Below are 24,246 nucleotides of genomic sequence, written 5' to 3'. Positions count from 1 at the left end.
TGTTAATAAATGGTTAGTGAATTAAACACATTTCTGCTGGTCGTTTCTGCATGTCAGACACTTTACAAGCCAAATTACAGAATTTACAGTGTTAAATGAAGACACATTCAAATGACAATAACACTCGTGCAGACCTCTGTCTAGGAAAATCTGCCTAATTGTCAAAAAAATCATGACATGTAAAGCCCTATTTATTTGAATGGCTGCTTCCCAGCCGCAGCCCTGATGCAAGTTGACGGTAATGGCGAAAATGCATTTTTCATCTTGCGTGTTTTATTAGGATCCGTGCCAACATTTAATGTATTGTTTGACAGAAAGTAAGTCACTGCTAACAATCCAACGAACGATCAAAACAAATCCGCCAAGTGCATAGTCAAATAAAGAGGAACCAAATAGAATTCATCTGTTCCAGCCCAAGAACCAAGTTGCATTCGAACACGGCCAGCGCCAGGCGCCTGGCCGTGGAGCGGACGGCGGGTCCCCCGGGCCTCCAAAAACTTTACCGCTTTACCCCATGACACTCTGTTTCGTGCACCAGAAGGGACTGTTTGGTGCGCTGCATTTCCACGCTTCTAGGAACAAAACTGCAAATCAGAACGTTTACACCTCTCAGAAGAAACAATTAAAAAATCATTTTGGGGGAAAAAGTTTATCTCCAGCATTATTCACAAAGTACAAAAGAAACATTATTCTATAGTCTGACATTTCCTAAATGTTACGATGAATTAATATGAAGAACGAATCTTTATTTTACTATTGAATTGTAAAAAGAAAAGCCTTCCATCACAGCAAAATATTGACTTAATTGAGTTTACATCATGCCTTGTAAAAATGTAATGCTGCATAATGATGCTCTTGTCAGTGTCAGCCGAGTACGGAGAAAAAGTTGAGGGTGACACGAGTGACGCTTTTCATCACCAAGATGTGCGTATATAGGCGGTTGAAATAGTAAAGTACATTAAATGGTAATTATTGTTCTTGTAAAAGTGTTGAGATGATTCACTTATTTGCTAAGGATCTTAAGGACTTCATATCGAATTTTCTCAAATGTAAACTTTTGAATTGAACATAATGCAATTTATCTAATGGTGAAGGGTTTAAATGATAAAAATGGTCAGCTTACCCTAAATGTAAATGCGCCACGAATAAGGTGCAATCCTACAGCAGTTTAATTCAGCATACGCCTCCATTACGTGTGACGTGATTCCTTTGTCATACCTTTACTGTATTTTTTGGGCTGGCCATAAAACCTTTTTTCATTATTTATTTTTTCTTTTCTTTTATTAAATTTTTTTATTTTTTTTATTGTCTAGTTAATACATCTGGAATTAGAAATGTTGACGTATTCACTCTTACTCTTTTTTGTAAGTGTCATTGATGCTTTTCCAAGCTGATCAAATAGCATCTCCTCCAATTGGGCTGTTTTTGGTTGCTCACTCCTGCCGACCTTTTACTTGAGCTAATCACATGACTCACCATGCCTTTAGAAACTTGGGCAAGAACGGTCTGTCGGCAAGCAGCATCTTTCTGGACAAGTGCCCGCCGCCACGACCCCCGAGCACACCCTCCCCTCCCCTGCCAAAGGACAAGCTCAACCCGCCGACGCCAAGCATTTATGTGAGTACCATAGACATAGGCCCAATATGATGCTTATGTTGTAATGTTGGCGAAACAGTCTCTCATTAGCCTCCCTGGAGGGGGTCCAAACTTATGATTGATCCTTGCGCTTCTTCTCTCACACGCAGTTGGAAAACAAGAGGGACGCCTTCTACCCTCCCCTACATCAGTTCTGCACCAACCCTGCCAACCCTGTCACCGTCATCAGGGGCCTGGCAGGAGCCCTCAAACTAGGTAAGAAACTGCACCTAAAAAAAACCAAAAACTTTTGCTGCCATTTACTAACATTTTGGACACTGCATCGCATGACACTTTGAATGTGTCGCAAATTGCGTCTTGTGGTTCTATTTGACACGTGTGGCAACAGCACCATCTGCAAACACAAAACGGTACTGCACATCAGAACTAGGATGCCCTTGATGTACAGGTGCATATCTCTAAATTAGGATATGCTCGAAAAGTCTATATATTTCTATAAGCATGAAAATTATACATATTTTTAAAAATCATGAAATAGTTCACTGAGAGTTCACGCCGCACCGATCCGCCTGTCAATCTCCCGTTCCATTCTTCCCTCACTCTTGAACAAAACCCCAAGATACTTGAACTCCTCCATTTGGGGCAGGATCTCATCCCCGACCTGGAGAGGGCACTCCACCCTTTTCCGACTGAGGACCACAGTCTCAGATTTGGAGGTGCTGATTCTCATCCCAGCCCCTTCACACTCGGCTGCGAACCGCTCCAGTGAGAGTTGGAGGTCACGGCTTGATGAAGCCAACAGAACCACATCATCTGCAAAAAGCAGAGATGCAATACTGAGGCCACCAAACCGGACCCCCTCTACGCCTCGGCTGCGCCTAGAAAGGGCAGCCTTGGCGGAGTCCAACCCTCACCGGAAACGAGTCCGACTTGCTGCTGGATATGCGGACCGAGCTCTGACTCCGGTCGTACAGGGACCGAACAGCCCGTATCAGGGGGTTCGGTACCCCATAGTCCCGAAGCACCCCCCACAGGGCTCCCCGAGGGACACGGTCGAACGCCTTCTCCAAGTCCACAAAACACATAGACTAGTTGGGCGAACTCCCACGCACCCTCGAGGACCCTGCCGAGGGTGTAGAGCTGGTCCACTGTTCCACGGCCAGGACGAAAACCACACTGCTCCTCCTGAATGTGAGATTCAACTTCCCGACGGACTCTCTTCTCCAGCACCCCTGAATAGACCTTACCAGAGTGTGATCCCCCTGTAGTTGGAACACACCCTCCGGTCCCCCTTTTTAAAAAGGGGGACCACCACCCCAGTCTGCCAATCCAGAGGCACTGTCCCCGATGTCCACGCGATGTTGCAGAGGCGTGTTAACCAGAACAGCCCTACAACATCCAGAGCCTTGAGGAACTCCGGGCGAATCTTATCCACCCCCGGGGCCTTTCCACCGAGGAGGTTTTTAACCACCTCGGTGATAAGAGAGCCCGCCTCGGCGAACCCAGACTCTGCTCCCTCATGGGAAGGCGCGTCGGTGGAATTGAGGAGGTCTTCAAAGTATTCTCCCCACCGGCTCACAACGTCCCGAGTCGAGGTCAGCAGCGCCCCATCCCCACTATACACAGTGTTGATGGTGCACTGCTTCCCCCTCCTGAGACGCCGGATGGTGGACCAGAATTTCCTCGAAGCCGTCCGGAAGTCTTTCTCCATGGCCTCACCGAACTCCTCCCATGCCTGAGTTTTTGCTTCAGCGACCACCAAAGCTGCATTCCGCTTGGCCAGCCGGCACCCATCAGCTGCCTCAGGAGTCCCACAGGCCAAAAAGGCCCGATAGGACTCCTTCAGTTTGACGGCATCCGGACACCAACGGGTTCGGGGATTGCCGCCACGACAGGCACCAACCACCTTACGGCCACAGCTCCGGTCGGCCGCCTCAGCAATGGAGGCGCGGAACATGGTCCACTCGGACTCGATGTCCCCCGCCTCCCCCGGAACATGAGTAAAGTTCTGTCGGAGGTGGGAGTTGAAACTCCTTCTGACACGGGATTCCGCCAGACGTTCCCAGCAGACCTTCACAATACGTTTGGGCCTGCCACGTCGGACCAGCATCTTCCCCCACCATGGGAGCCAGCTCACCACCAGGTGGTGATCAGTTGACAGCTCCGCCCCTCTCTTCACCCGAGTGTCCAAGACATGCGGCCGCAAGTCCGATGACACGACCACAAAGTAAATCATCGAACTGCGACCTAGTGTGTCCTGGTGCCAAGTGCACGTGTGACACCCTTATGCTTGAATATGGTGTTCGTTATGGACAATCCTTGATGAGCACAGAAGTCCAATAACAGAACACCGCTCGGGTTCTGATCGGGGGGGCCGTTCCTCCCAATCACGCCCTTCCAGGTCTCACTGTCATTGCCCACGTGAGCATTGAAGTCCCCCAGCAGAACGATGGAGTCCCCAGCGGGAGCGCTCTCCAGCACCCCTCCAAGGACTCCAAAAAGGGTGGGTACTCTGAACTGCCGTTTGGTGCATAGACACAAACAACAGTCATGACCCGTCCCCCCACCCGAAGGCGGTGGGAGGCTGCCCTCTCGTCCACCGGGGTGAACGCCAACATACAGGCGCCGAGCTGGGGAGCAATAAGTATACCCACACCTGCTCGGCGCCTCTCACTGTGGGCAACTCCAGAGTGGAAGAGAGGTGACATTGCATGTCCCTAGAGCCAGCTTCTGTAGCCGGGGATCGGATCGCCAAGGTCCCCGCCTTCGGCCACCGCCCAGCTCGCACTGCACCCGACTCCTATGGCCCCTCCCACAGGTGGTGAGCCCATGGGAAGCGGGACACACGTTGCCCTTTCGGGCTGTGCCCGGGCGGGCCCTATGGGTGCAGGCTCAGCCACCAGGCGCTCGCCTTCGAGCCTCACCTCCAAGCCTGGCTCCAGAGGGGGGCCCCGGTGACCCGCGTCCGGGCAAGGGAAACCTGTGTCCATTTTTTTGTCGTCATCATAAGGGGTCTTTGAGCCATGCTTTGTCTGGTCCCTCACCTAGGATCTGTTTGCCATGGGTGAACCTGCCAGGGGCATAAAGCCCCAGACAACTTAGCTTCTAGGATCTTTGGGACACACAAACCCCTCCACCACGATAAGGTGACAGCTCAAGGAGGGGTTTTAATCTATCAGATTGTCAGTTAAAGTGACACTTCCCGCCACTTACCGTAATTTCTCGTGTATAATGCGCATTATGAAATGCTTGACCGTTTTAATTTGAATCCCATTAAAATAAAATTAAATGTGTTTCGCCTGGTCCTTCATGTTTTCTTTAAAGAATTGTACCCATCTTTCAAATTCTGTCTGGTTAATCAAACATATGAGCACAACTGTGTGTTTTCTCATTTACTAAATAAAAGTAGGGCTGTGAATTAAAAGAAGGATTAAGGGTTCAAAAAAGTGCTTAACTTCAGAATAATTATTTAAAAAAAAAAAAAAAACTAACAAAATACAGATAATACTTCGTTTTGATCATATGGGTAGAAGCAAAATCATGCATTGTAAAAATGCATTATACATAGGTAGAAGGGTTTTCCAGAATTTTGAGGTCAAATTTGGGGGCGCGTATTATACATGGCTGTATTATACACACGAAATTACGGTAATTCATGTGCTCAAATTGTTGTAGGACACAAATAAAAAAAAAAAATTGACATCAAGACATTGTAGATCAGCAATGTCAGTCTCGTATTTCGAAACTTAAAGATGCAGATTTCAAGGCTTAAGGCTAACCCTAACCCTCCATGTTCATCCCTTTGTGCACAGACCTGGGCCTCTTCTCCACCAAGACGCTGGTGGAGGCCAATCCCGACCATCTGGTGGAAGTGCGCACCCAGTTGGCCCAGCCCACCGACGAGAACTGGGACCCCAGCGGCAGCCACAAGATGTGGCGCTGTGAGAGCAGCCGCTCGCACACTACCATCGTCAAGTTCGCCCAGTATCAGGCCTCGTCCTTCCAGGAGTCTCTTCGGGTTAGTAGTAACCGCGACGTCCGCGTTAGCTTCCAATTTAACTTAGCGGTGGTGGAATGGCCATGTCTCCCAATGCTTTGGTCCACACGCTTGTACGTTCAAGTGGATGTTGATTTGTGAAATAGGAGGAGAACGAGAAGAAGAAGGAGATGGAAGCAGAGGTAGCTTCATCTGACAGGTGACTTTTCTTTTCTGCTGTCACGCAATCAAGAATTTTCTTGTTCCTGTTGCTCACACTGATGCGCTTGTGTCAGTAGGCGGAGGAAATGTCCTTTCAAGCACATCAAGTTTGGCACCAACATTGACCTCTCTGATGAAAAGAAGTATGTGGACCTTTGCATATATGACCACAAGGAAAATGAAGATGTCGAATATTGTTTCTTGTATCCCTCTGGCATACAGAGAATCGTTATATTGTAGAACAGGTAACAATTTCAATTGGATCACATTTAAATTGTAGGCGTCTGTAATTTATACTATGATATACTATACTGTAACTATACTATTGAAGACTCATCGATGTGAATGGTTTGTTTGACTAAATGTGGCCTGCGATTGCCCGACGACCAGCGCGGGGTGTGCCCAAAGTCATCTGGGATCGGCTCGATGTGGACGAAGCGCTTTAGAAAATGGATGCATGTAACACTTGTTGAGATCTGGGCTGAAATCAATTGAATGCCATTTGAAGAGGTTAAATCAACTAAAATCAGCGTTAATATCTAGCCTTTAGGATCAAAGATAAAATATCAGCAACAGTGAAAACGCTGACACTGAAGAATTTCAGATTTCAGTTGACTTGTATTCAACCTTTGATGGTTGATCTTTTTGAGATTTCACTGATATGTTGATGTGCCTATTTTTATTTTTTATTGTTTGTAAGTTGTACTATTAGAGTATACACATGCGAAGATGTCCAGTGGTTGCATTTGTAGTTGTCTCATGCTCTCTGGAATGTTCCCCCCCACCCCCCCGCCTCTAGGTGGAAGCAGCAGCTCCAGGAGCTGACCAAGCTGCCGGCTTTCGCCCGGGTCGTCTCGGCCGGCAACCTGCTCAGCCACGTGGGACACACCATCCTGGGCATGAACACGGTGCAGCTCTACATGAAGGTTCCCGGGAGCAGGACACCAGGTAAACATGCAAAAAGGATAGGAAATCATCACCTGCGATTGTGGGTCACTTTGGCTAATAATAAGCGCTTGTGGGGTTATTTAGGTCACCAGGAGAACAATAACTTTTGTTCGGTGAACATCAACATTGGTCCTGGCGACTGCGAATGGTTTGCTGTGCCTGAACCATACTGGGGTGTCATCAACAGCTTCTGCGAAAAGTGCGTCAAAAGCTCATTTACGGCATGCTAGGTGTTGGTTCTCCAGGCTTGATGTTGACTTTTGGGGGCTCCGTGACAGGAACAACATCAACTTCCTGATGGGCTCCTGGTGGCCGAACCTGGAAGACCTGTACGAGACCAACGTGCCTGTTTACCGCTTCATCCAGCGCCCCGGGGATCTGGTGTGGCTCAACACGGGTGCCATCCACTGGGTGCAGGCTATCGGCTGGTGTAACAACATCGCGTGGAATGTCGGACCCCTCACGGGTGAGGGCAACACTCTGGAAAGGACTGCTCGGTTCCGGTGATGACGTTGTTTTGAGGCAGTAACTGAGGGCTTTTATCTGCTGATGTCCTCGCCAGCCCATCAATACAAGCTGGCAGTAGAGCGCTACGAGTGGAACAAACTGCAGAGCGTCAAGTCCATTGTTCCCATGATCCACCTCTCCTGGAACCTGGCCAGGAACATCAAAGTGTCTGACCAAAAGCTCTTTGAGATGATCAAGTGAGAACTTGCTTCTCCTTTCCAAAACCTAACCTTCCTTGACCTTTGAGCTCATGGCCCTTTTCACATGACCGTGATGCATTCAGTGCTCTGCCTGCATCGTATGGTGCTTGGAATTCAGTTAGTTGGTTTAAAAAGTGCTTGTATTATTCCAAAATGAAGCTCATAATAGAAACCAAATAGATTGAAGAATCATGTTTGGAAATATGTTACATTTAATAAAGTTTTGATCATCCATAATCGTGCTCCAAATCCTAGCCATGTTAATTTTGCCATTCTAGAGTGGTTATTTTGTGCTTTAGGGAAACAGTCGAAGAACAGCCAGAAATGAAGGAGGCGTATATCATTGCGACTGCATTTTTAATAATGATTGATGATATTTGTAACCTCAGCCAATGTGTCCATGTTAGGTATTGCTTGCTGCGGACTCTGAAGCAGTGTCAGATGCAGCGGGAGCTTCTGTTGGCTGCCGGGAAGGAGTTAGTGTGGCACGGACGCACCCACAACGAGCCTGCGCACTACTGCAGCATTTGTGAGGTAAACCACATAGACCAGAGGTCGCTAACTGCAGGACCGCGGTCCGGGTCCGAACCCAGAAGCAGTCCCATACGGACCCACAACCTCCAGCCAAAAAAAGAGAGCTTCTATTTTAAGCGGCGCAGCATTAGAGGCTTTACGGGAGCGACGAAACGTACGGACCGATCTCATTCGAGTTGAGCCGTCCCATGTGACTTTACGCAGCCAATCAAGTCTGCATCTCAAGCAGTCATCGCTGACTGCGCGCAGACCGGGGAGAAAGAAAAGGGCGGAGAAAGTTCCGAAAATGACCAGTAAAGGAAGAGAACAAATGGCACTCTGCAAAATAATCAAAATGGAACGGCCAAAGTCGTTTATGCCGAGAGGATACACTACTAGGAGCATATTTGATTGGATTCCATTATGAAGCATACGTTTTGAACAAACATAACCTCTAAAACTGTTCTGATTTTAAGCACTTTATTTGAACGTACAATGTTCCCTTTTCATTTGCTTATTTGGAAATGCTGCTTTTGAGTAAATGAGTGAACATTACACAATCGCGGTCATAAGTGAATTTGTAAGACAAGCATTTGCAGTCACATTCACACCTACAGACAATTAACTTTTCAATTAACCTCTACCATGCATGTTCCGGAGTACCCGGAGAAAAGCCACGCAGGCATGGGGAGAACATACAAACTCCCCACAGGCGAGGTCGGATCTCGACCCGCAACCTCAGAACTGTGAGGCAGACGTGCTAAGCAGTTAGCCCCACCGAGCCGCCCGCAACTTAAATATCACAATAGATGGGCACGAGAATCCTCTGGACCTTTGCTTCAAGAAATGTTGTGGGTCTGTGCCTCGCTGTAGCTCATCCTCCACCTGTGTGTGTCCACTTGTCCACGCAGGTGGAGGTGTACGACCTGCTCTTCGTGACCACCGAGAGCAACAGCAGGAAGACCTACGTGGTGCACTGCCAGGACTGCGCCCGCAGGGGGAGCCCCAATCTGGACAACTTTGTGGTGCTGGAGCAGTACAAGGTTGAAGAGCTCATGCAGGTCTACGACCACTTCACTCTGGTAAGCGTCTCACACACCGCGGCCATGCTCATGGCTTTGCTTCTCTTCAGCCTGTCTTTCACTAATTATACAAATCGTTTCAAGTGCAGAGAAGAGTGTTCAACCACCTTGCCAAATTTGAATGATTGAAAAGAGAAATGGGCAAATATATAAAACCAGGCCTTTTTGCTTTTGGACGCTGTGGGCGTCTGTTGAATGTGCCGCAACCAGGCTCTCGCTGGCAATCCAATATCACGCGTCTTTATTTTGCCTACGCCAAGCCGCACCAATACAGTTTGTGTATATACATACACTGTACAGGGATCTCGTTTGATGGGGGTCCCGTGTCTGACGCTTAGAAAAATCAGCAGGTTCGCATGAAGGAAGGTCAATCTGAATCTTAAGATGCAGAGCTATGGCTTAAAATACTCCGGCATGGTGCTGGAAATCTGGCGTATGATTTATTGAATTTTCTTGCTGACGAGACAGGGTTCGAGAGTGTGACCGCTTTGGTCGCATATGCGCCCTAATTTCTGAATGGTATGGCAAAAATACAGTCATTTGAGGAAGAAAATAACATTTCCACAACTTGAAAGCAGACACGTGATGCCCATCTTGGGCTCTAAACCAATCAGAGATAGTGAAGGGAAGGCTCGAGGGTTTTCCGACGGCAAGCCGGTAGCTGCACTGTTCTAGAAAGTTGAGTGGCATAAATGGAATTAATTCCAAAGCCTAACGCCATGGCGACGATGTGGGAACATTTTGGATTCAGGCCAGATAAACGCGGCCATCTGGCTTACACCGATGAGCTGCTTTGTCGAATTTGTATGAAGTCGCAACAAAGACAACAGAATTTAAAATTGTACATGAACAGGGATCTCGTTTGATGTACGTCCCGCGTACATTAGCAGGGACGCATGAAGCATATTCATTTTGCGTATGTAGACTGATGGTTTAAGACCCGCCCTACGTGTGTGTGTGTGTGTGTTGGTGACGAGCTTCCACACACAACAAATCACAAGCCTGAATCCTTGGTGCTAGCCAATCAGAGGTAGAGTGGGACGGGTTATCGTACCATCCAACGGACACGGGGGTTTTCTGGACTCGATGCATTTTCATTGTTGTGGTAACACCCGCCACGCCGCTCACAACACAGCAAGCCGCTGGCAGAACAGCATTTGCTGCGTAGATGCACACAAGTTGAAACTGAGGAAAAGTTCAGTTTATTAGATTCGCTAGCCTGCGAGCTAAGGGCCGGAGCTAAAAAGCTCAGTCGACCGCAGCGCCATCGTTAAAACGTCAGCGCTTGGAATTGTGTGTGGGTGTTCCCCACATAACAAACACAAACGCCCCCACACACACACACGGGAAAGTTAACTGTTTAGAAACCATAAGCACAGCGGGACACGTGATCAATACTCAGGCATGAGTTCACTTCAAGGAACTTCTCTCCAGTAGTTGGAGCCGCTCGAGTACGACAACAGACAGCCATTGTGACCAAACATACTTTTAGGACATAAGAACACATTATGGAGAGTCGCTTAGCACTGAAAGGTTGCCAGTCATGTGATAATGCTGATAGTGACAGTTGTATAAATGATGCAGAGTCCTCAAGCAATTTAGAGTCGTTTGAAACGACTAATACAGCAATAATGCTTGAATTATTATTAGATCAGTGGCATAAACATCAACGATACTATCGCGATAGTTTTTGGGAAAATATATCGTCCTAAAAATTTTGCTATCATGGCAGGCCTGGGCGTCACGGTGGGCGACCGGTTAGAACGTCAGCCTCACAGTTCCGAGGACCCGGGTTCAATCCCGGTGTGGAGTTTGCTTGTTCTCCCCGTGCCTGCGTGGCTTTTCTCCGGGCGCTCCGCTTTCCTCCCACATCCCAAAAACATGCATGAATTGGAGACTCTAAATTGCCCGTAGATGTGACTGAGAGTGCAAAAGGTTATTTGTTTGTATGTGCCCTGCGATTGGCTGGCAACCGGTTCAGGGTGTGCCCCGCCTCCTGCCCGATGACAGCTCGGATCGGCTCCGGCACGCCCGCATATATATATATATGTATATATATGTATATGTATATATGTATATATATGTATATGTATATATGTATATATATGTAAATATATATATGTATATATGTGTATATATATATATATATATATATATATATATATATATATACATATATATATTTACATATATATATGTGTATATATATATATATATACACATATATACATATATATATTTACATATATATACATATATATATATACATATATATACATATATATATATACATACATATATATATATATATATATACATATATGTGTGTATATACAGACGTGTGTGTTGTGTTAAGTCAAATTGCCGTTGGGCTGATGCTACGGCCTTGATTTGATTTGGAAAAAAAGGTCTCCCCTGATGGCCATCATGAACAAATCCGCCATTTTGTTGTCCTCTCGGTGCATTTTGGACACTCGGCCGTTGAGTTTGCAAGTGACTCTTTGCCGTTTTCTCCTCACAGGCGAGTCCCTTGCCTTCCTCGTCTTGATGATGATGATGCCATTTTCCAACCGCAACGGACTCTCCGCTTTTCATCTTGTCGTCATGTAGGAAGTAAGCCGTCAGTCCTCTTGAAGCGCGCTCGGTAGCGTTCCATCAAGGCAGCTAGCCGTGCGTAAGCTGCGTGTCTATGCAACTGGCCTCCCCCTGGCGGACCGGAGGGGGAAGGCAGCTCCTCCGACGGACCGTCCCCCCCCCCCCCCCCCCACCGGACTCCAACGTGACGCCACGAAATCGAAGCGTTGTACATATGATACGAATCTTTCAAATCAGCTGACTACTGACGCTTCTTTTTGGGTTCCGTTTGCCATCACCTCGCTGGTCTTTTCTACGTTCGCTAAAACAAAGGAGCCTGTTTTTAATGTGAACAGTTGAGTGATGCAGCCTTTACAACATTTCCCTTTTTTTCATAGCTCATTTTGCTGGAACAATGTTGATCAATCGTTTGTAGACACGAAGCCACGTCACCGAGAAAACGAGTTGCACATAGAGTTCAAGGTTTTTTTAATGATTTTGATGTTCATGTACACTATTTATAAATGCATATTTATTGCTTGGAAATATTTGTTGATTGATTGCTGTCATTTTTCTGGTCCAGAATACTTGCCATTAATTTGAAAGGAGCCTTGTGATTTTTGAGCAGAGCTTCTATGTTTTGTATAGAAATAAAAGTGCTTAGTAAGCATTGTGCACAGACCCGGTTTGTTGTTTGAAAGGAGGCTTTATGCGTCAATAAATGCATTGTCTCTATTTATACTGGGAGATTTTGTTCAAGCATGAATTGTTTTAGACTTACTGTATTTGCAGATGCAGCATAGTGACCTAGTGGTTAGCACAACTGCCTCAAGAGTTTTAAGGTTTGGGGTTGAAACCTCAGCGCTGGCCTTTGCGTGTTTGTATTCATGCATGTTCTTCCCGTGTTTTCGCGGGGGGTTCACAGTGTACTCGGGCTTCCTCCAACATTGATTGAGAAGTCGGTCGGGGTTGTCGCTCATTTGGTTGTTCAGGTTTCTGACTGAAAAATTGTCTGTCATTACAGTTACACAATTACCCTTGCATTCCAAAAACAACAAAATGCTGTAAATGGCAATATTTATATTTGGAATATGGGAGTTACGTACTCAGTGGTTTATACAATAAAGATGTTCATATCGATCCAAATGTACTGAAAAATATCCAAATCAAAGAAAGGGATCATTTTGTAGAGCCCATTGTTAACGAATTGAAAATGAGCTAATGGTCATGGAAAATAGTGGCAACCAACCAAATATTGAAGTCCAGATGCAGCTGTTCAATGGTGAGTCAGAAGCGAAGGCAAAGTCCAATTTTGCTTCCAGTTTTCTGCCCTAATGGAAATGGCAAATCCGTTGAGCAAGAAGCGTGACGTAGCTAGACCCGCTATTGGCCGTTTGCCGCAGCGGGCCACAGGAAAGGAAGTGGCCGGTCTTGACTTTTGACACCTGTGCTGCTCTTTTTTCCTGAAGTGCGGATGCCGTTGCGAATGCTTGTTCGTGTTTCTGTCGTGCGATGGACTGACTGAGGTCCAGTGCAGAGTTCCCGCCCTCGCCCGAAGTCCGCCGGGATTCCCGCTCCTCCACGACCCAACTGAGGACGAGAGCTACTGACTGACCTTGATGGATGGATGTCGTCTGTGGGGTGCTCTAAAGCTTGCTGTACACCGGAAATGCCCTCGAAACGGCACCGTTTTAGAAGCAAGGTAGTTTTCAAATTATGCCGGATTCCGAATTTCAGAGCATTCATCCGAGAAAAACAAGTAGAATTACTAACCTTCGCATAGAGAGAGAGAGAGTCCTAAAAATGTTGAGTACAATTTGGACATTTCAATTGAAAGGGAAATGACCTCACAACGCGATCGAAACATAATACGCTGTTAGTGTTCGTGTGTCAAAATAATCCAAAACAATGACTACAAATGTTAGCAAATAAGCCGTATTTGGGACAAAAACATTTTGGGAGTCACTGACTTTTTAAATTGCCTGAATTTGACATCAAACAATCAAGGTGTGATTAAAAAAATGGGTTTTGCTGCCATTTGATGTCGACTTCCTCCTCCGTTGGCAGGGGCTCGAAAACGTTTGGACCGCTGACATCAGTTGGAATGCAAAGACCGGCAGAATACTTGGGGACCAAACCCGACGCATAATGATGCGGAGCAGTTCGGTAGCACGCAAATGATCCCGTTTGACGGCAGACGCTTCGGGTCGCAATGAGCACGCGCACCTCAGGTTCTCACTCCGAAGGCCGACAAATTTGGCCCAAGATTTGTCGCAGTCGGAACCGGAAAAAGAAAATGCATTCCCTCATTAAATGTCACTCGGGTGCATGCAGTCGCCCTGCTTTCATCCCGATGGAGCCCACGAGCATGCTGGGAAAATAATGAAACGCGGGAAGAGAAAAGACATTTGCTTCAAAGTTGGAGTAACACAGTTTGGGTTTGATTTGATTGAATCTTCTTATTAATCTTGGTCCCGCAGTAGGTAGGTGCCTGCCTGCCTGTTTTAGTTGTTCCAAAGCACAATCAACATTTGATAACCTCCTAAAAATACGCACGCACATGCACAAATGAGGAAGTTATACAAGTGACAGTTTGTGGAAGAGGAACCGAGAGAATTAATATCACCTTCCTCTAAATCGTGCAATCGATGACATGAATAAACCACTCAATTCATTCATAGACATTTAGTCGTATCATTTTCTTTGTTTTGTGGTTTCATCCATAGAATGTGCGAAAGTGTTGACATCCTATTGCCCAAATTCGATTGAATGTTACTTGATCCACGCAAGACACAAACAGCTTGTTTAGCTCTTGATATGATTGGACGAAATCAATCAGAAAGAAGAAACGGTTTGAATATGGATACTGAGATCGTGTTGGTCGGCGGTCCAGAATGAGTGGACCCCGCCCCTCGCCCAAGATCCAGCTGGCCAGCGAATGACCCCGAGCGATACAGATGTCAACAAATACTCGTCACGTCGGAGCAGCATTTACAACAGCCTGCTTTTAGGTAAAGCAATATTTTGACAGACTGACGTCCATCCGTCCATCCATTTTCTGTTGCGCTTCTCCTCACGCGGGTCGCGGGCGCGCTGGAGCCTATCCCATACAAACAAACAACCAGTCGCACTCACATTCACACCTACGGGCAATTCAGAGTCTTCAATGAACCTAGCGCGCATGTTTTTGGGACGTGGGAGGAAAGCCACAAACTCCACACAGGCGGAGTTGCCGCTGAACCGGTTGCCGCTCCTCAGAACTGTGAGGGAGACGCTCTAACCAGTTGCCCACCACAGACTGACATTTAAAAAAAAAAAAAAAAATAATAATAATAATAATAATAAAATAAAAACAAACCGCGAAAATATAACTCCCCATTATGCAGAACGCAGTTGTTGCCATTAGTGGGACGTGTGCACTTGTCCGTCTCGCTTTGTGTTTCGTATGTCCATTCGACTCTGCAGCTTGACTGGCTCTTTTCACACTGTTATGAAAAACATAAATCGTGCAATTCACATCATTTCCTATGCGGAATTCGTAACACTGCCAATGGAATGCCTGAATGAAGAAAAAAGACAGGTTTTAAGAACTAAGCCTTGAGGAACACCACAAAAATCCAATGTGCGTCTATTGTGCTAAGCACGTTTTTATTAGTTCATATTTTGCTAAAAAAGGACCTGAAAAGTGAAGTTCCGACACTTTATTCATCCGCCTAGTCTGCTTTGACGGAGAATATGGTGCACTTAAAGGGTCACTCCGCCAACATGATGCGGGAAAAAATAAAAAATAAAATAGAAATATGTTGTTGACAAAGTCGTCCACTAAAGTCATTGCCAAATAATTGACAGCAGTTTTCATGCAGTCCATTCTAAAAACCCGTTTTTTTCAACCGAAAATGTTTTCTCTCTTTTTCTAGCGCTGCCCCTCACACATCTTTCAAACGCACAAGAAAGTCGTCGCCGCTGGGGTCAACCGACCACAGCTAACCATAAAAAGTGTCCCGTAATACGCTCACACTGAGACGTTCCTCCCCTCACCTACGGTCACGAGCTGCGGGTCGTGACCCAAAGAACAGGATCCCGGATACGAGGGGCCCAAATGAGTTTCGTCCGCAGGGTGTCCGGGCTCGGTCATCCGGGAGGGGCTCAGAGGAGACGGGAGCCAGATGAGGCGGCCGATTCGGACGCCTCCCCGGTGAGGTGTTCCGGGCACGCCTCGGAAGAGCTGGATGAAGTGGCTGGGGAGAGGGAAGTCTGGGCTTTTTGGAGCCTCTCGGTTATTTGCTGAAAAACGCTCATATACGCTGTACTTGTGCTCAGACGGAAGCAATAACAGTCTTGCTCTGGCGCCCTCTGGTGGCCTTATGGTACCAAGGAACTGTTGAAGTGTGTTGAAGAGCTTCATTTCGACAAAAATAGTCCTTTGCCACCATTTTGTGGCACCAATTAACTTTCAGGGGCACGTCGAGCGGTTAGAAGAACGTCTGCCGTAAAGTTGTGCGAATCGCCGAGCTTCCCGTGCGGAGCTCGCTTTTCTGCGGGCACGCCGACTTCCTCCCGCATTCTAAAAACGTGCCCGTTGGGTTCATTGAAGACTCTAAACTGCCCGTTGCTCTTTGCGCTCGTGCCCGCCTTCTCACCCGAAGTCAGCCGGGACGGGCACCAGCTCGCCCGCCACAATAACGAGGACGAACGCTGCAGAAAATGGGAGATGTTCGGCCACGTTCTGTTCGGGACAATAAACCAGCGACGCCTTCTTTTGATAACAATTAGGTTGAACCGTTTCAGTCTGCGATCGACCGGCAACCGGTTCGGGGTGTAAAGCTGGGATAGGCTCCGGCACGCCTTCCACCCGTGTGAGGATAAGCGGTACGGAAAATGGGTGGGAAAAAAAACTTTTTTTTAACCCCCCCCCCCCCCAAAAAATGCGAATAAGCAAGGGATCAGGCAAAACATACCATTAATAAGAATTTGCAAACGGGGGAATTCGTGAATGCCGAACTGCGAATATGCGTATATTTAATAATATATAGCGGCCCTCTGATGCAAAGCACAACTACACGATTTGGCCTGCGACAAGATGGAGTTTGAAAATCGATTTGTGGGTCCACGCGTCGTCCAGACACGGCGAAGGCATTTCTGTTCGGCGCGTTTCGAAAAGCCGCCGTTCGAAATTTGAGTCGCATATTTCACTCACGCTAAAATACATTTCTGGGTTTTACAACAGTGAGCTTTACTCTGTTTGGCGGGGGGGGGGGGGGGGGGGGGGGCAACAGGGCACCGGCCCCCCCAGGCCCCCGGCCTAGAACCGCCACTGGAAGAAGACCCATGTGAGCACAGGAAGAAGGTGCAAAGTCCACACGGGAAGAGGAAGTTGAAAGTTCGGATTCCGACCCGAGTCCTGTCAACTGTCAGGCAGGCCTGCTTGTATTCCTATGATACAAGTTGGCCATCTGCAAAGCTTTCCAAGCAAAAATCCTCGATTTGCCAAGAATAACAACGACAAAATGTATACACACACACACACAAATAAATAGATAAATATGTCGGTGAAATAAATAGGATGCAAAATAAGAAAGAAATGAAAGGCAGATGTGCTCAGCACTAATTGACATTTGGTCAGATCGCATTTTTGGAGGCGCGAGGTGGGCGGACGCCATTTGTGCGCAACAGAACCGCACGACGGAACAAACGGCCACCGGCGACAACGTGGCGGACAGCTCACGGCTCGCGCCGCCGCCAGGTGGCGCTGTCGGTCTTCAGGAGATGACACGCGCACGCGCACGCGCTCCCCTCCGAAGGCGACTCGTGCCGGCTGCCTCCCTCTTCGATTTCTTTTCACTGTTTTCTTTCTTTTCTGTTCGTGCGTCAGGCGGGATTTGCAAAAAACCCAAAAGACGAGAGGAAATGCAAAGTCGTCGTTCTTCAGTCGCACGCCGTCAAAGCGCCTTTTGCCGCCTTTCGCTCGCGCAAGTGACGGACGGCCCGTTTGCCGAAGTCCAAACTGGCAATTTCGTGGAATTGTCCATCATGTCAGCGGCGCCCGGTGATGACGTCACGCACGCTTGCTGCGATCATATTTGCCGGCTTCACGTTTTGCTGCAAAACAAAAGAAGTTGAATCGAACGACGGCGGCCGTTCGAGACCGTTTTGGGCGCGTGTCGAAGCGACCCGAAAATCAAGCCGCCCAAAATGTTTTGGGGGGAAATAAAGAACAACGTTGTTTTGAAACAACCTGGAAATGCGGTCCTTGTTTGTAACAACAAAAGCACAGCACGCGCCCCCCGCCAATGTTTCTTCGAATCGGGGTCTAGCACAGCCGCTCCAGGCCGGCGCGTGCACGACGGCGGCGCAAAGACGGCAAAACCGCACGGCAGACCACGGCCCGGGGGCCATTCGCGGCCTGAGACGACGCTTTTGCGGCCGGTTTGCAAACGGAACTCAAATTCTCGTCATGGAAATTTGCACCTTTGGTTTTCAGGGCCCTTTTTCTCCCGGTAACATTTTGGAATGATGTCATCAGTTATTCCCCAGCGCTGGTTTTAATTTGGGGTTGAAACTGTGCTGGAGAGGTCAAACTACAAGAAAGCGTTTTCACGCGGTGTCTCCAGATCCCAGATCGGACACAGCGCCGACAACGGGTCACTCTATTGCTCTATTGCCCGGCGCCCCTCTCGTCCGCCCTCGTCCTTCGTGCGCGTGCGTGGGTGGGCGGCCGGGGGGCAAAAGTCCCCCAAATTCCTTCCGCGTGAGTCCGAGAGCCGGCGGAGCTGAGTCACAGGAAGCGCGGACTTCGCCGGATCAACAGCTTGTCGGCTTTTACCCGCGCACGTGCGCACACGCACGCACGCACGCACGCCATCAGGTTGGCCTTTTCAATGGCAAATTGTTCCAAATGTTCTGAAATTGCCAAGAAGACGATGGCTGTGACTCAGCGCACTTGCTGTGTGGCTTTCATTTCCATTTCCATTCAAGCGACTTTACTTTGAAAACAAATGATGTATCGCCAAAGCCTTTCATTTTCTGGGCAGTGGCAAATTTATTGTGGGAGATTTTTGAGCTGCGGCGGCACGGCGGGTGACCGGTTAGCACGTCCGCCTCACAGTTGTGAGGTTGCGGGTTCCGATCCCGGCCTCGCCCGTGCCCGGGTGGCTCGCCCTGAACCGGTCGCCGGCCAATCGCAGGGCGCACGTAGACAAACAATTATTGGCGCTCACATTCGCACCTACGGGCAATGTGGAGTCTGCAGTCATGTTTTGGGGATGTGAGAGGAAACCGGAGCGCCCGGAGAAAAGCCACGCAGGCACGGGGGGGGAGAACATGCAAACTCCGCACAGCCGAGGCCGGGATTTGAACCCCGGTCCCCAGAACTGTGAGGCAGATGTGCTCACCGGCCGATGATAACAGTATGTATTTTTTTCAGAAAAGTGAAACAATTGCACCGCTCCAAATGATTCTGCACAACAGAATTTCAAGACATTTGACAGCTTTGAAAGATTTGAAAATGATGGAATGAGCAAGACGAGGACTGAAATCCAGACTCAGAAGGAGTCACATTCCATTTGGACCTTTGCTAGCAGCTTGGCACTTCTGACTTTGATTCGTTTCTGTTTGAATTTCGTGAATTGTCAGCTTGAAGAGGATTTGCTGGATGAACGCGCGCTTCTTCTTCTTCTTTTGGTGCCAAGAAAGAAAGTGCGCCGTCGGGAAAACGGTGGACGACTTGAAAATGACGCCGGCCGTCGTTTCTATCAACTATAACTTCATTTGCATAATCATTTGGAACGCAGTGTATTTGTCAAGTGTAAAACCATGTTGGTGGAATTGACATAATTATTGGTGGCAAAAATCTGTTTTCCATTTTTTGGGGGTTCAATTTGATGGATTTCCAACGACTACCGATAGTAATATGACGACATCACGTCCGAGCTCGCTGGTGTACGCTAACCGTCACATTGGCTTTGTAAATACTTCTCAATTTTCCGTTTGTTTCTGCTATTGCTCGTGTAAGAACAAACGAGCGGCTCGTTCGCACGCGTGCTCTTAAAGTGTGCGAGTGAGCCCTCCAAATGATTGCCACCAACAAGAGCACTTTTTCTGGATTGGTCTGGAATATTCTGTCGCTCTACATTAACGTTTGGCATGATTGCCACAGTCACAAGTTTCTTCAGCATGAAAATAATTCCATCTGAAAGTTGAATTGATGCATTCTTCAGTTGAGGAAATGTGAGTCATGCGACCAAAATGTGCAGAAGGAAATGTTTTCATTCTTTGTGGTTTTTGCGGTCCTCTGCTTGCGATCTCGCTGCCGTTTTGTTTTATTTTGGAATTCCCTCGTGCTTTATTGATCGTCTTTCACCTGCGAGCGTCTCGGATGGCTTTTATTAAAAAGTCGCTTTTTTGCTACTGCTCCCGCGGCCAATCGGCTGCCCGCTTGGGTTGCATCTGGTTTTTTTTCCACAGTTTGTCATTGATCACTTTGTCACTTTTGAATTTCATTTGATATTTTGACCGAATTTCCATCTTCACCTCAACAGCATCTCTAAAAACACAACACCGCACATCAATGACATCAGCATTATTTGCATCGTAGCAACATGCTTTTATTTGGAAATAAAACAAAAAAAGATGAATATGAAAATAATATAAATCCAATCAATAAATAATAATAGCAGTACAAATAAGTACATGAGTTATGAGGCATCTTTAATGAAATGAGATTAAAATATTTTTTTTTGCTAGAAAAATATCAATGAATGTATCACTTGATTTTGCGCCAACCTCAAAGATTTATCAAGACTTTTTCTAGGCATGCCTATTTCTATTTCTCCCAAATATGATTCACAAATCTGTCGAAAGTATTTTTTTGTGGCCGGTCAAAACGTTGAGTGGCTCGTAAGTCCGGGAAGCCAGCAGCCGCAAAAATGTTCATGTCGGTTGCGCACCAGAGATAAGCTGTGATAAGAAGTTGAGTAACTCGTCTTACGTGACATGAATGTAGCGTACGTGCGCCACGTGGCCAAGCGCGGGTGGCGCCCTCCTGAGGCAGTGACAAACTGCGCGCTCACGTGACTAACGAGCGCACGGACATTATGTGTAATGTGATGAGTGGCTATGCCCCACAGGTAGGATGTGAGCGAGAGGTGAAAGAGAAATTCTGGAAGGAGCTCGACGAAGTAGTTCTGAGCATCCCAGACGGAGAGAGAGTCGGGATTGGTGCAGATTGGAATGGACATGTTGGTGAAAGAAATAGCGGCGATGAAGAAGTGATGGGTAAGTACGGCATCCAGGAAAGGAACTTGGAGGGACAGATGGCGGTAGACTTTGCGAAAAGGATGCAAATGGCTGTCGTGAACACTTTCTCCCAGAAGAGGCAGGAACATAGACGATGTCATCTGAAGGAGGTTACAGACTGTAGGGTAGTGGTAGGGGAGAGTGTGGCGAGACAGCACGGGATGGTGGTGTGGAAGATGTCTCTGGTGGTGGGGAGGAAGATTAAGAAGACAAAGGCAGAGCAGAGAAGCATGTGGTGGAAGCTGAGACAGGACGAGTGTTGTGCAGCTTTTCGGGAAGAGGTGAGACAGGCTCTCGGTGGACGGGAGGAGCTTCCAGAAGACTGGACCACTGCAGCCAAGGTGATCAGAGAGGCAGGCGGGAGAGTACTTGGTGTATCTTCTTGCAGGAGAGTAGAGAAGGAGACTTGGTGGTGGAACCTCACAGTACAGGAAATCATACAAGGAAAAAGGTTAGCTAAGAAGAAGTGGGACACCGAGAGGACAGAGGAGAGGTGAAAGGAATACATTGAGATGCGACACGGGGCAAAGGTAGAGGTGGCAAAGGCCAAACAAGAGGCTTATGAGGCCAGGTTGGACACTAAAGAAGGAGAAAAGGATCTATACGGGCTTGCCAGACAGAGGGATGGAGATGGGAAGGATGTGCAGCAGGTTAGGGTGATTCAGGATAGAGATGGAAATGTGTTGACTGGTGCCAGCAGTGCGCTGGATGGATGGAAAGAATACTTTGAGGAGTTGATGAATGAGGAAAATGAGAGCGAAGGGAGAGTAGAAGAGGCAAGCAGTGAAATCAGCAGATGGAGGAACTGTTCGAAAGATGGAGGCATGCAGAGGAATGAAGATTAGCCGAAGTAAGACAGAATATATGCGCATGAATGAGAGGGGTGGTGGGGGAAGAGTGAGGCTACAGGGAGAAGAGAGAGCGAGGGTGGAGGACTTGAAATACTTGGGGTCAACCGTCCAGAGCAATGGGGAGTGTGGTCAGGAAGTGAAGAAACGGGTCCAAGCGGGTTGGAACGGGTGTGTCATGTGACAGAAGAGTCTCTGCTAGGATGAAGGGCAAAGTTCATCAGACAGTGGTGAGGCCGGCCACGATGGACGCCTTAGAGAGAGACAGGGGCACTGAAGAGAAGACAAGAAGCAGAGCACATGAAGATGTTGAGGTTCGCTCTCGGAGTGACCGGGTTGGATCAAATGAGAAAAGAGCTCATCAGAGGGACGGCCGAGGTCCGATGTTTTGGAGACAAAGTTAGAGAGAGCAGACTTGGATGTTTTGGACATGTCCGGAGGAGAGAGAGAGAGTATATTGGTAGAAGGATGATGAGGATGGAGCTGCCAGGCAAGAGAGCGAGAGGAAGACCAAAGAGAAGGTTGATGGGTGGAGTGAGGGAAGACTTGAGGGCAGTTGGTGTCGGAGAGGAGGATGCAGGAGATAGGCTGACGTGGAAAAGGAGGACGCGCTGCGGCGACCCCTAAAGGGACGAGCCCAAAGCAAAAGAAGAAGCGCTATATGTGGCATTGCTGGAAGCCGCGCTACTTCAACGCAGCACGGAGCGGCAAACCCTGGAGCGCGTCTCGTCTTCTGAGGACAGATGTCGTGTGGTCGACACCACCGCTCAGCCTTTGTGACGCACGTGTTGCGCAACATTTTCCTCGCTTATGCTGGCGTGACATCATCACGAGCTGCCCGTGATGCACTCGCCGACGACCACACTGTTTGGTGTCAATAAACAACAAACAGGAACACACACACACACAAATCCATGCGTGTGCGTTGGCTGTGGGCAGTTTGCATAATCAGCACAGCAGCGGTGCACTTTTGTCGCAAAGTAAACTTTCCACTGCGCTCACACACAAAAAGCTCGTCGGGAACATGCTCCACTTTTCTATTGAGACGGGGGAGAGCTTTTATTTTTATTCACGCACGCATTTCATAAACATTGAAACACATTCACTGCCATTGACGGCTTCAGAAGTCAAATATCCATGTTAACTGGGAAGGCTGGCAGCGAATGAGTGTTAAAGAAAATGTTGAGTTATTAATGAGCGTGTGTTTCTGTAATTGTGGAAGAGTCTTGCGTCAGCGAACAGTTCAAAGGCCAATTCGAATATCAATGACCTAAATGCCCGATTTCGTTTTCTATAAACCTAACTAGCATTTGTGTTTTGGGGGAAAAAAAGAAAGAAAGCCCATTACGAGTGTTCTAGAAAGTAAAGTCAATCTTTTCAGGAACATCAAAGAAAATGTAACATTCTTCAGAGCCCTAATCGGTTTTTGTCAACATCAGAGACAATTTGGAGTCTTCAGCGAATGTGTTTTTGTCAGCATCGAAACAAATTCAAGTCAGCGACAAACCTAGCGTATGTATATTCATTAACATCAAAGACAATTCAGTCATATCTGTTAACCTATCCTGCATGTTTTTGTAATTTAGTACTTCATGAACATAAGTACATTTCGCGTGAAGATCAAAGACAATTGGCAGTGTCCAATGAACCTAATGTAAGCGGTTTCACAATCTAGTTAGTGCCCGTTAGGTGTTTGCGATAATATTGAAGCGGATTCAGACCATGTCCGCGCCAAAATCACTTCAAAGGTTTCGATATTCGGTCCACATGGAACCGTCATTTCGGGACCCCCCCGATTACAATCGTTTTTGAAACGGAGTGACTCAATCTCAGACCGTTTCCCAGTTTTCAACACGTGGAGGCTTCAGCTGCCATCGCGAGGCGGATGTTTTCAGAACAACAAAAAGATCATTCAGAGTTCAATGAACACAAGACGTTTTTGGGAACGTCAAAGACAATGTCCGATACATTTGCATGAATTGGAAGGAAACCGGAAGGCTTCAAGGAACCTCCGAGGTGTTTTCTCCAACGTCAAAGAGCGTCAATGAACTTCACTTTCGTGTTTCCTAAACACTGAAGGTAATTAAGACTTGAATGAATCAAACGTATATTTTTGTAAACATCAAAGACAATTAAGTCCTTAACGTGAATTGAACGTACATTTTGTGAAACACTGAAGACATTTCAGTATTCAATAAAGCTGTTTTGGTAAACATCCAAAACTTTGAAGTGTTCAGTGAACCCAACATGTGTTTTGTAAACATCACAGACAACTTTGGGCTCAAGGAAAAGGAAGTCTACGTACTGCCATTAGTTTCTAATGAAAGTAACGCGCTCATGTTGGTAAACATCCAAATTTGTATTTGTCATTTTTCATTTCGAATGGCGCCCACATTTCCAGGCCAACGCACCTCATGGTATCACGATGGATGGAGCAACGGCCTCGTGAACTATTTGAGTGTCGTGTTCGCGTGCTTTCCGATGAA

The 24,246-nt window shown here is 47.3% G+C and overlaps 1 protein-coding gene across 7 annotated transcripts in view; it reads left to right on the top strand.

Moving 5' to 3' along the window:
- The window catches only part of kdm6a (lysine (K)-specific demethylase 6A), a 52,212-nt gene extending 39,855 nt beyond the window's left edge, over positions 1-12,357 (top strand). For 5 of the 7 annotated variants that reach the window (XM_061793246.1, XM_061793248.1, XM_061793249.1 and 2 more), the window contains 12 exons: positions 1,488-1,617; positions 1,746-1,851; positions 5,409-5,614; positions 5,740-5,792; positions 5,869-5,937; positions 6,594-6,742; positions 6,827-6,941; positions 7,021-7,208; positions 7,305-7,446; positions 7,857-7,983; positions 8,874-9,044; positions 11,566-12,357. In XM_061793246.1, coding sequence (XP_061649230.1) covers positions 1,488-1,617; positions 1,746-1,851; positions 5,409-5,614; positions 5,740-5,792; positions 5,869-5,937; positions 6,594-6,742; positions 6,827-6,941; positions 7,021-7,208; positions 7,305-7,446; positions 7,857-7,983; positions 8,874-9,044; positions 11,566-11,592 — 1,483 coding nt within the window. In that variant the 3' untranslated portion in view covers positions 11,593-12,357. Of the gene's footprint in view, positions 1-1,487; positions 1,618-1,745; positions 1,852-5,408; positions 5,615-5,739; positions 5,793-5,868; positions 6,040-6,593; positions 6,743-6,826; positions 6,942-7,020; positions 7,209-7,304; positions 7,447-7,856; positions 7,984-8,873; positions 9,045-11,565 lie in introns of those variants that run through there. The other 2 variants (XM_061793247.1, XM_061793252.1) reach the window with 2 other exon arrangements.
- Positions 12,358-24,246: the final 11,889 nt, after the last annotated feature.

This window comes from Phyllopteryx taeniolatus, chromosome 12, assembly GCF_024500385.1.
Source record: "Phyllopteryx taeniolatus isolate TA_2022b chromosome 12, UOR_Ptae_1.2, whole genome shotgun sequence".
NCBI lineage: Eukaryota > Metazoa > Chordata > Actinopteri > Syngnathiformes > Syngnathidae > Phyllopteryx > Phyllopteryx taeniolatus.
This window is presented reverse-complemented; position numbering and strand designations above follow the sequence as displayed.